This window comes from Dicentrarchus labrax, unplaced genomic scaffold (genome assembly GCF_905237075.1).
Source record: "Dicentrarchus labrax unplaced genomic scaffold, dlabrax2021, whole genome shotgun sequence".
Taxonomy (NCBI): Eukaryota; Metazoa; Chordata; class Actinopteri; family Moronidae; genus Dicentrarchus; species Dicentrarchus labrax.
In genome coordinates this window covers 2,694,620-2,709,097 of record NW_026136723.1, presented here as the reverse complement: position 1 = coordinate 2,709,097, position 14,478 = coordinate 2,694,620, and the positions used below count along the sequence as shown (strand labels likewise).

Below are 14,478 nucleotides of genomic sequence, written 5' to 3'. Positions count from 1 at the left end.
ATAAAGTGTAACACATTGGGCACATTATTGAATAAAGACCTTCAGGCTTGTGTTCCCCTGGACCAAATATGATGCCCCCAGGTCCTTTCTTTGGTACAGCCTCTCTGTAACTGACCCGAAACCACCTGATCATTTTCTCACTTAACTCAAGACACAAAGGAAAACTTCATACAATTCATATTCACACTCACCAAATTTGGACATACATGTTTTTACTGGGTATGAAACGTTTGAACCTCAAATTTGTAGTTAAGTTCAGTACTTAAAGAGTAAATTAAATAATAGTAAATTAAACGTCAGTGTCTGCCTGAAATCACATCAGGAATCAGATCTTCATTTGTTTTTTCACCCACTCAAAGCTCAAAGCTTTGTTTATTACAGAAATCAGTCCAACCGTTTAAATACCCTTCTGAATATGTTTCCCATAATGCACCACTCTCAGCTCTACCTGTGAGCACCTGCAGCTCGGCCACCAGCTGCTGGTTGCAGTGATACTCTCCGCTGTCGGACTCATCGAGATGCAGGAGCTGGAGGCTGCCGTCGGGCAGCAGGAGGTAGCGCTGGGGGTCCTCGTTGGTCTCGTGGCCGCCCTGTCGGGTCACCGGGACGCTCCTGTCCCGGTGGGTCCAGACCACATCAGAGCTGTCGGCGCCGGGACACCGCAGGCGGATGTGGTGGTCCTCCGGGACTGAAACCCGGATCACTGCTGGAGGAGAGGGAACAGATCTGAATCTCTTTTTTATCCAGTTTCTATGACGGCAATGTTCATGGAGATGTTATAAATCATAAATAATTCTAGAAACATATAATAGAAATATGATGTCTTCGTCTTCTTCATTTGCTGCTGTTGTACATGCAGAGCTGTGTCACTCATATCCTGCTGATGGGCAGTTTTTAGCCCTGGTTCCTCTTTTATCTCATGGAAACATTCTCGCTGTCAGCCTCAAATAACAAAGCAGGAAACATAATGTCTGACAGATTACTGCCAGTGCACAAGGCCCGGCTAAAGTTCATCTGAGCTGCTCCTCTGGAGGCGGGAAATGTTTTATTGTTGCTGTTTTGTTGCATAAATACAAATAACCCGTAGTCACTAAAGTTAGAGCGAATGAAATCATCGTATCATCCAAACCTTTAGTACTCTTCATCCCTCTGCAGGGCTCAGAGACGCCCTCCACCACATCATCACACTGTAGCATCCACATTTAACTAGTTTCCTGCTTTTCAACCATCAATATTTCCCATTTTTAATACATTTGAACTTTTTCTTCATTCGTTCATTAGCTGACGCATGCAGATGCTCAGTTTGTACCTTCCCACAGGCGTACGGTAACCCACAGAAGTACACAGTAATACTAGAACTGGTCATAATAATAATAATAATAAGAATTTAAGTTTAGATTATGATATTTGCTAATGCATGGGTGTTACAATCTTATTATTTATTAATATATATCGTAATAACTGTCCTGTGAGTCTTTTGAAGTGGATATGGGATGCTCTGTGAATAAACATCTTGCACAGCTTGTCATATATTCATCACATCGTGCAGAATTTCTTTCTATGTTATTATCATATGACCCAGTGTTAGCATGCTAGCTGGGTTATTTTATCAGGTTAGAGCAACATTTCCTCAACATATCTGCACGTTCCTGCTCGGTTATTAACTTATAACTTATAACTTAACTTAAAATGAACAATAAAAACATGCTTTTATTAAAGAATTAAATGCTTTATTGTGAAAAAATATCTGAAAGTCCAAAACTAGTTTTCTTTCTTAAATAACCTTTAGGTGAACATATAGTCACAGAATATATATGTAGGTGATTTTTATGTTTTATATTTAGTTGAATTAGTTGTTTGTGGTGTTATTATTATTTTATACTGTTTATTTCCTTTATAACACCATCACACTGTATAAAATGTTTATTAAAAGTGCAGAAATAAAATATACTAACTACTAATTTTAGACAGTAAACAATACAATAACATAATAAAATGACTGTAACATGAATCCAAAGCAAATAAACAACAACTGTCCATATGAAAGTATTGAATATAACATGCAGCTGTACCTTTGGAGTTCTCACTGCAGCCGATCAGAACTGTGTGCAGGAACCAAACCTGACAGAAGATCATAAACCTGAACATCTTCACATTAAAAGCAACAACAACAGAAGCTGCTGCTGATCTGACTGAAGCTTTATGGTGTCTGACACTTTTCCACTCATCATCCCAACTGTTCTTCTTCCTCTTCCCTAAACAGCCACTGTGTGAAGAACTGAGCGTCACTGTCCTGGAAAATGGAGGTTTTATATTCACAGCACTTCACAAGCCTTCAGTAAATCAATGAGATGGTATAAAATGGTTGTAACTGCAGAATAAAGAAGCAATTTTAGCTGTAATTGTAGCTTGTAAGATTTTTTATTTTCAATTTACATAATATTCAAAACAGTATTATAGAAAAAAATATAAAGAGTCACATGGTGTCTCTCTCCCTCTGCCTGTGTTGTATCGCAGCCTCTCTGTGGTTTGTTTCCATAGCCGGTCTGCTCCGACTGAAACTGCTGTTTTTATCATCTACGTCGGTGAATTAAGGATTTATTTCCACCAAACCAGAGTTGCTGATTGTTGGAAACACTAACAGAGACGCTTTTAATGAGTTTTATTCTCTTTCTGTCCACTTTGAAGGAAGTCCTGGTCAATAAAACTTCTAAAAACACTGAATAAAGCAGTTCCACCATAAAGTCACTGCTTCTCCCACGCTGTTGGGCAGATAAAGGACGTCCCGGAGGAGCTACCAGCCGAGCTGCTGCTAACGTTAGCTCAGAGTTAAAAAGCACCAAGATCTAAACAGTGGATGGTAACAATGTGGCTTCAGACTGGATAAACAGTCAATGCATGACAGCTTCTGGCAGACAACCACAACGCTGACGCAGGCAAAGCCAAAAAACAAAAAACAGATTAATTGAATTATTTTATCAACTTAATTTACAAAATTGTACATCTGTAGATAAAAAGAACAAAATTAAAATGAATTGTAAGCGTGAAAATTATAAGTAAGTGCTGAAACACAATATATAATACAGCATAAATTACACAGCGGCTGGATCAGCGTTGAGTCAACAGGAGGAGGAGACGACATCCTTATCTGGTCCGTTTCTGTAAAACAAACAAAATGTTTCTCACTAAAGTAAAAAATTATCCATGAAATGTCAGTTTCATCTAACTTGTGAACAGTTTAAATCTACACTGCAGAATTATCGTAACTAAGTTTAAGTAACAAAAACAACTCTTGCAGAAGTAACTGGATATTTTCTGCAGGTTTTATGTTTTGGAAAGTGAACATCTTTGGGTTTTGTACATTTCTTTACTCTGTTTTGACATTTTATAGACAAATTAGTGAGTTTATTAATCTGGAAATAATCAGAAGCATGAAGGAATATTGAAAATATTACGTAGTTTCAGTCATAGTAATGCTGAACTCTTACAGTACCATTCATTTCATGCACTAAATTCACAACATGCACTACATTATATAAATAACAGCCAACATAAAGAATGATAAAACCTACATTTATTTCAGTGACATCAGAACTTGTTGACGAGGGAATAAAGTGGCTCACTGGGTTGAGATGTTGCTGTAAAAAAAGACAAATATATGTATTTAAAGCAGCCACAGCTGTCCAAATATACACAGAATCATCTGAATGAATCGACTGTGTGACAGTAGCTGGATACTGATGACAGCTCAGTCTTTACCGCTCTCGTTTGCTAGTGCTGGAAGTTCATGGATGACGGAGTAAGTCTGATCGTTTTGGTTTAGACCATCTGGAAATTAAAACCGACACACATTTATTTATGATTAATAATGTGTTTCCTTCAATTACCAAGTTATGCACAAAAACAAACTCGTATTGAAACTGTATAACTGCCAGGTGGCACTTTAAGCCTAGTTTTTAATAACTCTTTAATAAATCTTATGTCTCACCTTGTGCAGATTCAAACACAGATCCAATTGAGACCTTTTCGTAGTAGATGTCAGGCATTTCCTCACCACTTCCTACCAAATAAGAGCATGAATGTGACACGGTAATTGATTCAGTGGACAGTCATTTATAGGAATGATGAAAGATAAGACGATATATGCACAAATATGTTAAAATATGTGAAATAAAAGGAATATACGCATTGTTTTGCACAGTTTATATGCTACCTAAAAAATACAAAAGGATTCGGTACTTTGATAAAGAAAATAGAAAAGCAAATATATTTAGTCGATTTTTGTCTGGGAAATAAAGGATTCTTTTTCAGTCATAATTTGTCACATTTTGTTAAAATTGTATCTTAAATCAATGAAAAATATAGCCAAAGGTTTACACCCCAAAACTTGCGTTGAACATGTAATGTGTACAAGTAAAACTATTTAGTCTGTTTCAGGTACTACTGATCTTTTATCTTTGTAACCTGCACACTAGTGACCTCCGCCCAGGGACTAAAGAGGAAAATGTGCTTTTAGCTATATAGCCTATTGTACAATACATGTATAAATAAACAGAAATAAATAAATACAGGACTTCAACCCAAGAGACTGCTGCTAGTGTCCCATGTGAAACCAGAAGTAAACAATTTATTTAAAGTTACCTTTTATTCATGTATCAGTTACGATATTTCATTAAACTGTATATTATAAATCTGTTTAACATGTTTTTTGTGCCGAAACCTAAGTGCGATCATTTCACAGCCTTAACCACGCAAGCTTTATTTTGAAAATCTAACAGGATTATCACTAACTTGACCACAGGACTGTGCACCCAGAAATAACACTAAAGGATACCTACTGCTTTACATTTTAAAGCAAGGGGCCACTGTGGCATTTAAGTAGTTGGGAGTGAAAACTTATTGAAAAGACACCATCATATTTATTTGGTTTTCATGTGTTGTGATTAAATATTCTACGTAGGTAAAGATGGTGTAAAGTTCTTTTTGTAATTTATAACCACCAAAATAAAGCATTTTCAGATACATTTTTATCGGTCATTCACCTCGTCTTTTGATGCGGCATCTCCAAATGAGGAAGAGGATGATGAAAATGATGAGGAGGAGGGGGAGGAGTATTACAGCCAGCAAAACAGCAGCTGAAAGATAAAATGAATCATAACTGACACACTAACACAGAAATATAGGTGAAATGATGGCGAGCTGCGACTCTCTCTCACCTCCCTCAGACTCCTCCTCTTTGCTCACATTCAGATACACAGCTGGTTTTCCATCACAGAAGTACAATCCGGCATCATCAGGCCGCAATTCTTTTATCGTCAGCGTATTTTCCCTGGCCGAATATTGAAACCTGCTCTCGTCCGTCTGATTCTGAGAGAAAACAGTGATGTTTGTTCCACTCCTTTCTCTGGTCCACGTTGGGACACGTGACTCAGAAACGTTTGAGAGGCATTTCAGACTGACGCTGGCCTCAGCAGTTAGTGTGGGTGTTCCTGTATGTGACAAAACATAGTGAGAGATTAATTAAAAGACAAAAATGATGTTAAAAAGCACAATTCATAATACAAGTCAGAAGGTGTGAAGACTTTCTTTGAGAAACTCCTTGTTCTTGCACACAAGTGGAGGAATAACAGTCAAAGTGCTGCTAGACGACTTTACTCCACTAAATCTCAGAGGTAAATAATTAGCTTTTACTCCCTTACATTTGTCTGACAGCTTTCAATTCAATTCAAATTAGTTTTATTTGTATAGCGCCAATTCATGACAGAAGTTCTCTCAGGACACTTGAACCTTGGACAGACCCTTCGGCTCTAGGTGGGTGGGTGGGAGAGAGAGAGAGAGAGAGAGAGAGAGAGAGAGAGAGAGAGAGAGAGAGAGAGGAAAAGAAGTAACGACAGAAGGACAGAGAACAGAGACAAAGGTGCCATACCCTTCCTGTCCCATTAAAACTATGTATCTCCAGATGTGCTCATTTTTAATATTTTTTTCTTTTATCCAGGTAGGGGCGGAGCTAGAGGGGTGGCCGGGGTAGCACTGGCCACCGCTGGAACCTGATTGGACACCCTGGGTGCCACCCCAGTTGATTGACAGGTGCACGTCACATCGAAAACAGCAAGATTTTTAAACGCAAACAGAGAAGGCAGAATAAACAGATAACAATGAAGAGGAACGGAGATATTTCCATCTTTTTGCTAAAAAACACAGATGAGGCACAGACAGACCCCAGCCCAGATATCAGCAGCTCCCAACATGAAACTAGTTGATTCATTAATTCTCATACCAGTGGCGTCTTTATTTGATCCTTGAGCTGAGTCTTGCGTCTAGTGTCGGTGATGTGCAGCCTTCTCTTTGTTTTGCCAAGACACCGACTTTTCCCACGGTGTTTTTAATTTCCTAATGAATGACGGTGCGCCGGTTTAACTGCTGCGCCAGAAACTGAAAGTGAAACTGAGGTCCGTTCTCTCCAGCCACTTTCCGTCCGTCAGAAAACTCTTTCCCCTGAGTTTAACTCAACAGTCAAGAAGTGATGTACAGTACCAGTCGGTACAGCTGCCGATCTATCTACGGATTGCTACAGTGATTCGTGTTCGAATCCGACCTGCGGTATCCCAGAGTTTTCATTTATTAGGCCTAGTATATGGCCCCCCCTCATAAATCCCTGACCACCTTCCGACCACCCCCTGTATTAAAGTCTAGTTCCGCCACAGTTTCCAGGTGTTTAATTTACACTTCAGTATATTTTTTCAAACTGTTTCTGTCGAGGTTACTTTCACACATAACCCAGCGAGAACGTTTTTTTGGTTTAGGATTGAGGTCACTGTTCCTGAGCTTTCACGTCAAACCATCAAGGCGGACACGTTGTTGTTTATGTTTCTCATCCCCGTTTTAAAGAACAGAGACGTTATAAAGACAATGTGAGAAGAGTTGGGATGGACTCAGACTGCTGGGTCCAGATCGTGGAGAGTTGCAGGTTTACCACTGCTTCTATTAGTTTGTTTGTTCTGTTGATGCAGTAATACATCTGACCGGATCGATTTGGATGTTTTTAAAAAAGCTTCCCCAACATTGATGATCATACAGTGAAAGGTTCAACATCTGTGTGAGTTCAAATATAGTGAAGCTATATATATATAACACATTACTTACAAAATTAATAAGTCTTAAAAAAATAAGTAAATTGGTAAAATAGTTTACATACATACATTTACAGTTGAAATGCACAATTTTATTCATTCATTCAAAACTATTATTGTTATCAAAGTTGAATAAAAAATGTAACATTTAACTCAGAGACATGATTTTAAAACATGAACAGAAAACATTTGCCTTTGAAATCCACCATTTCTTAGATATGTCATTTTACTTTATTAAAGTCTGATGTTACCTGATGGGATCACTGTCAGCTCCACAGCTGGTTCATTATTACAGAAATATCTTCCAGTGTCTGAGACAGTAACTCTATGAATGTGAAGTGATTTATCTGCCAGTGAACTGTATCGTCTGCCTGGATCATTAATGTGTTTTATGTCACTGTCACCAGTTGTAAGTATGTCAACTTTAGTTCCATCTCTCTCTCTGCTCCACGTCACTTTACCCTCCACAGATTGGGGACAACGCAGAGTGACAGAGTTCTTCTCCTTGGATGCTTTATAGGTTATTTCTGAAAAAGAAACACATTTCTTCAATAAATAAATATCCATTGGAAGTTATTTTCTGAGCACATCTTATCTAATAAGATGTCTTATCTAATGAGATGTCTGTTGGAAAGGATATATTTTATACTTTAGAGGTCCAGTGTGTAACATTGAGGATGATCTATTGGCAGAAATGATACATTTTATTCGTAGGTATGTTTTTATATGTACAGACACTGTAGGTCGTCTTCTGTGGAGTCTGCCTTATGAAACATTATGTTTCTACAGAACGAACAAACCAGATACTGGCTGTAAACAGGGCAGTTAGACTGCTGTAGTCTCTCCTTCGTGCTTGAAAGGGCAGGGTGAAGGGAGAGAGTTGCAATCTGCAACTACACTGCTAGATACCACTAAATCCTACACACTGGACCTTTTAACACACAGACTGAGATGTTAACATATAAATCCTGAACACTGTATACTGTAGATACAACAGTTAAATTCAACCAGTTCCTGTAAATCCTGCACTTGTGTCCGATCACCGTAGTTTCCTGCCCAAAACGGTGAGTCACCAAACTCACTTCCTTGTTTCTCGTTGTGAAGCTACAGACCAAACTGACATGTGCGACAGGAACGTCTCACATTTACCCTCCAAACAGTGCAATGTTATTCTTACTGGAACAAGTCTTCGGTTTTTAATTAATTATACAAAAAGTAAAAAATAACCGCAACTATTTTTGCAGTTTCATTGGAACATGCATCGCAATTTAAATTAAAGCTTGCAAACATCTGGAGGGACTGATATATAGACATCTATACAGGCATAGTGTACATAACCACTTGTTTTACGTATATAAAGTAATCTAATCATTCAGTATTTATTCCAACACTCTGCTTATTGTTCATTGTTCGTTTATACACGCATGTATTTCTTCATCTATGCAGTCAAATGTTTATTTTTACCCCTCTTATTTTTAGCTGTGTATCTGTTTCCAACTTCCTGTAAACTGTCCTACTGTAACATTGAGAGTAACGAAAAACTGGAGTCAGATTCCTTGTATACGTTCATATTCTTCATAAAGCTGATTTAGAATATTTAACTCTAAAGTGCAGAGTACACATATATTTCATATGATTCTTTTAATCTGTGGTTCTTTAAATTAAATATAAACTATACATCAATGACATGAAATACAAGCCCAAAATATAGCACGGCCTCAGAGTGTGGCCCGCATTATGACAATGAATACAAACAACAGTGCAGAGAACATAAAGTATTAAGACAAGTGCAATAAATAGATAAATGAAAAAAGTTCTTACGTGCACTGACATTACAGCCCAGAGCAAAGACTAACAGCCAGCTGAAGACGCTCACCCTCATCCTGATACACACTGAAATGATTCAATACACACAATAATGTCAGATCACATATTCTGTGTGGGCTGAAAACAGGAAACTACGTAATTCTTAAGAAAGCCTTTTTCTCAATGTGTCTTTTTTTGTTAAACACCAGTAATGTTTCCTCATGTAGTGCTGGGTAGTAACTTTTTATTGTGTATTTTGTGTCTCACTGACACTACACACTGAATATTTGCGGCATAATACCCTGAGAAAAGTTGTATTAAGTTACTGCTAATACAAACCCAATATTTCCTACTGCTGCAGCTTCACATTAAAAGCATTTAACTGTTGAAACACAAGCTGACTTTTATTGTGAAGTAGCGTGTTTGTCTGTAAAGATAAAGAAAAACAAGGACAAGATTATATTTTCTCCTTAAGTATTTATTGTGTGTCCTCACTACTGTGCTTAGTGACTTTGAAGAGTTAAACCTTACGTAGCAAGTGTACAGTAGGTGAATCACTGAGGTCAGTCTGCCTCTCAGTCTGGAAATGAACAGTTCGCATGCAACACACAGAGGAAGTAAAGATTCGTGAGTGTGGGTGAGAGAATGAAAGACAGCTTCTGTGTCCACCCAACAAAACTATTTTCATCACAGAAAGTCAGTGGGTGGAGGATGGTGTGAGGTTGGATGTCACGGAAAGGAAGAGGGTTTATATGATATCACACTATTAAGAATAGAAATAAGAAAGAAGTGAGAAAACATTCTAATAATGCAAATTAGAAACTCCCAGAATTTAACCTCACTCAGCAACATTTTGTGTTTTTTATTATTATGTCTGGCTTTTATGGGCTTTTTTAAATGGGATGATTTATTAACATGCTGCTGCGCTAGTAATAGCTCAGCAGTAATGTGTTAGAATGCCAACAAATTATTTGTTTACCTTTGTTAAAATCACAAAACATTTAAATGTTCTTATATCTTATATTATGGAAAGTTATATACTTGGAAAAGTCATATACTTGTGTCTCCATTTTAATCTCAAATGTAGTTGCTAATATATGGGGACCCAATACTGCTGTGGGAAATGTTCAGGTGTTTTTAAATTAAAAAAAGAAAATGTTTTAAACACAGACAAGGAACGAGGTATGAGAAGGCAGGTTTTCTTTTCATGTATGATAATAATTTTATTTATACAGCAGTTTTCAAGCTTATGCTCATGCTTTTCAGATTAAAAGATACAGAACAGATATTAAAATCAGAAACCTGTGTGAGTCCCCCTATAAGCATACAAAATAAAGAACATGAGCACATAATCCCGCAGCGCTGAGCTGAGATGGAAGTGTAAATGTAAAATGAAAAAAATAAATTAATATAAAACTGGCTGAAATCTAATTAAAGGAGATAACCACATATACAGACAAATATGATGCAATTCTAAGAGGTAAAACCTTTTTAAGTATAGGCCATCTTGTAGAGGTGAGTCTGCAAGAGGCGCTTAAAAGTTCTTTGATATTATCTGGAGCCAACCATGGATGGACTTGTAGGCAATTAATAACATTTTGAAATGTATTCTAGACTTTATGGAAAGCCAGTGCAGTGACATGACCTCCTGAATCTGGTCAATAACCTGGCTGCTGAGTTCTGGCTTAATTTTATTTGTGAGACTGAGTGGAAGTGTAAGCTGGTAAAAAGAGAGTTACAGTAGTCCAGGTGTGATGATATAAAGGCATCACTGACTTTTTCTGTGTCAATAAAACTGGGCCTGTGTCTTATCTTGGAGATGTTTTGTAATTTATAAAAACAAGCTATGGTAATTTCTAGTATGAAGATGTGGAAACCTAGCTGCCATCCAGTCTGTGACATTGGGATAAACAGGAATGCAAAATATTTAGATTGTTAAGGTCATGTGGTTTAAATGAGAGGTATAACAGTGAATCATCAACGTAAAAGACAACTCTTGAAGTGTCCTTCACGCCTGACCTGGTGAGAAGACAGCTGACGAGACTCCACTCCGGCAAAGCTGCAGGCCCCAACGGTGTTTTTCCCAGGGTGCAGGATTCTGATTCTTGCAGAAGCAGGTTTTCATATGGACAGCAGCACAATATTCTGGTCCAACGTTGGTCACTCTTGTTTCCAATCTGCCCATTGAGGAAAAAAACCACAGAATTTCTATCACTTTCATCTGTGAGTGAAGTCCAATAATTTGACACTAATTGTCTTTCAGAGACAGTTAATAAATATTTAAGTAATTGGACAATAAGACAAAGTTACGGAGCACAGGGCAGATACAGGCCAGAGGTTAGTGCTATAGATACAGGGCAAAAGTCAAGTGTTGTTGATACAGGGCAGAGGGCTGTGCTGTAAATACAGAGCAGCCGTCAGTGTTATAGATACAAGGCATAAATCAGTGCTGTAGATACAGGGCATAGCTTTACAGGACATAACTTTATTTCATACATTTTACCAAATATTTGAAGGTGTTGCCTGTTGCACTTAATGGGGCATACTTTTTAAAAGCTGCATTGGATTGCTAATAAATTTGGGGATGTTGTACATAAAGCCACATTGCACGTGTGTGTAACAATAGCTCCACCTTGTGGCCATTAATAAATCCTAGCTATATCTATTGAAAACAGTTTTCAATTATGACCAAATTTGAATTGTATCTTCAGATGTGACCAACTGTTGCAGCAGCAAATGCAAATATTCGTATGTTTGGGAATGCAATCCACCTTTTTAAGTATCTTGTGTTATAAGGAATCTTTGACCCAGTAAACCTACAGTACATATGTATTTACTCTTAATACAATGCAAACCAAAATGTGAAGCTGATGATTAAAGTTACCTTTAGTATTTCCGCGGATAATGGTGTAGGTAATCAAGGAATATGTGGACTCATTAGGTAGAAATGTCTCTGTAAAAACAAATAAATATAAATATAGTGAATATACACTAACCAAAAAAGAAAGCATCAGAATATTTGGGTCAATGTTGAAATGTGTGATCGTAAATGTTGATGTCTTAACTGGTCTTCTTTTCCACTGGTGGATGATTGGGGATGATGGAATATGGAATATGAATATTTATTAAAACATTTACCAAAAAACTTTATTATTCAGAACAGATTTAGAGTAACATTTTAAGCTAAGCATTGATCTTATGAACGTCTGCTTTTCATTATTTACCCAGGAAATCTGTCATGTTGTACGTAGCTGTTGATCTGTATAAGCTTTCCACACCTGGCAACAAAGCAAACAAAATAATACTAAACTTTTTGTTCTGTTGTATCTTATTGGTTGTTTTATAAGACAGAAAAGTATAAATGCATTTGTTTATGAAGTTCTCTATCGTATTGAGACTGTCTCAGTTACAGTTACAGGTGGAGTCATTCTCTGGACATTTAACAGGCTGAGGAGAACAACAGTTACAAACTTGCAACTGGGTGGAAAATATCTAAAAACATAACAAAAAAATCTGGCAAGGAGATAATGGCTACTTCTTTGGCTGCCGCGTTGAACTTAGGAAAACTAAAAAACTTAGAAGTAGAAGTTAGAGTAGAACTTAGGAAAACTAAAAAACTTTTAAAGCTGTTGTTAAACATCAAACAGTCAAAGCAAGATTTTTTCTAAAATGTTACAATTCTCACAAAAGCAAACACAAAGATCCCAGTGTACAACTCCATTTCATAACAGTCTCGATCATTATAGAAAAAGGAAGTCTGTCTATTCTGAAAATGGAACACTTATTTTTTCTCAATGTTTGTAGACATGAACACCAATCCACACGGTATCTCATCATAGGCCGTGTGTATTTCTTCAGTTCCTATAAAAAAGATTGTGAAGGTCACAAATCCGTTGACAAACAGGCAGCTTTTTACTATATGTATATACATAAACATTCATTTTTATTCTATTGTGTTAGATATTGTATGTAAGTACTTTTCTTTAACGTTGTGTGAGTGGAACAACTGTAATGAACAAATTTCCCCCCGGGGATCAATAAAGTATTTCTGATTCTGATTCTGATATAAAACACAACAGTGAAACAGTTTCTTCTTATCAGTAAATTGAATCTTCTGAACAGAGGTCAACCTACTGTCAGGGTGGAAGTACAGTAAAGACCAGATCAAACCAGGTCAGTTTAGTCTCACCAAAGTGAACCCATACAGATGCAAAAATGATTATTCCCACAATTTTACCATATCGTACAGACCTTGTCTAGAGGACAATAAATCTCAGATGACCTCTGCACATTTCTCTGAGGAAAGCTATAATTTGATCTTAAAAAAAAAGCTCCATAGAAGATCATTTTTATTCACCTTGTCTTTTAAACCTGCAACTCTGAGTAAAGTAGAAGATGAAGATGATGATGATGAGGACAGGTAAGGGGACGACTATTCCTAACATCAAACCAAGAGGTGGTATCTGGTCTGGAGGAGGTGCTGGAAGACAAAGAAAGAATGAATAATGTATTGTATGTTATTCTCAGTACCTGCTGCCCTTTGCTGCGTGTCAAAAAGAGTTGGTAGTCGCATCTTATTAGTTAACACTGATGTTCAAAAAATTAAAATTTATGGTCATAAAAGCAACATAAAATATGTGAGCAGATGTTTAATGTTCACTTTACCTCACAGTAACTCTGTTTCATCATTTCTATGAAAATATAAAACAACATTATTAAAACTGATGACAGTGCTGCACAGACTGAACAGTTTGAAAAGTTCTTACCTGCAGTGACATTGCAGCTCAGAACAAAAGCTAACAGGCAGCAGCAGATATTCCCCCTCATCTTCATACAGACTGAACTGACTGAACAGAGCACGCTGTCTGTCTGAGCTGGGAACAGGAACTCAGCTAGGTGTTATCGTGAGTTCCTCTAAAAACCCACATGGTCAACTTATTAGAATGTATTTGTCTCTTTCTTTCTGTGGTTAACAGCCACTGATGTTTCCTCTCTTCTAAAAATACAATATGGTCACAACCAGCACAAGAAAGTCACAAAAAAAATAAAAAAAAATAAAAAACATAGCTATCATTGTCTTATATTTTATAAGTTATGACTTTATTGATCCCCAAAAGGGAAATCATGTTATAGTTGTTATAACTGGAACCAAGAAGCAGGACTCAAAGGCACGACGCGACACAAGTCCTTGAGGTTAAAACTGTTTTTTACTTGATTAAATGAAACTTCGATAAGCACAAACAAAGAAATCTGGAGGGCAAAGGAAGAACACCACAACACAATAATCCAAACCAAAGTTTAACACGACACTATTTAAACTGCATGAACGTTTGACACAAAGACGACCTGCAGCAGACTGACCAACAGACATTATATACTCTTAGATCTGGATGAACATGATCAAGTTATGGTCAGTAGTTCTTTGGAGTTTATTTCCTCCCTGGTGTCCCTGTCTCTCTCTCTCTGTGGACTCCACTCTCCCTGATTACCTGCTCACCTGTCTGACTGCTCAAACCTGCCAGCCATCAACTCATCAGTCCTG

The 14,478-nt window shown here is 37.3% G+C and overlaps 1 protein-coding gene across 6 annotated transcripts in view; it reads right to left on the bottom strand.

The window, feature by feature from the left end:
• The window catches only part of LOC127358042 (uncharacterized), a 41,351-nt gene that overhangs the window by 4,413 nt on the left and 22,460 nt on the right, over nucleotides 1-14,478 (bottom strand). For 2 of the 6 annotated variants that reach the window (XM_051390912.1, XM_051390917.1), the window contains exons 1-9: nucleotides 8,952-9,029; nucleotides 7,382-7,657; nucleotides 5,217-5,489; nucleotides 5,043-5,135; nucleotides 3,989-4,060; nucleotides 3,760-3,828; nucleotides 3,573-3,638; nucleotides 2,073-3,159; nucleotides 449-706 (exon numbers count right to left, since the gene is read on the bottom strand). In XM_051390912.1, the coding sequence (XP_051246872.1) occupies nucleotides 449-706; nucleotides 2,073-2,148 (334 nt within the window). In that variant the 5' untranslated portion in view covers nucleotides 2,149-3,159; nucleotides 3,573-3,638; nucleotides 3,760-3,828; ... (3 more) ...; nucleotides 7,382-7,657; nucleotides 8,952-9,029. Of the gene's footprint in view, nucleotides 1-448; nucleotides 707-2,072; nucleotides 3,160-3,572; nucleotides 3,639-3,759; nucleotides 3,829-3,988; nucleotides 4,061-5,042; nucleotides 5,136-5,216; nucleotides 5,490-6,277; nucleotides 6,597-7,381; nucleotides 7,658-8,951; nucleotides 9,030-14,478 lie in introns of those variants that run through there. The other 4 variants (XM_051390914.1, XM_051390913.1, XM_051390916.1 and 1 more) reach the window with 3 other exon arrangements.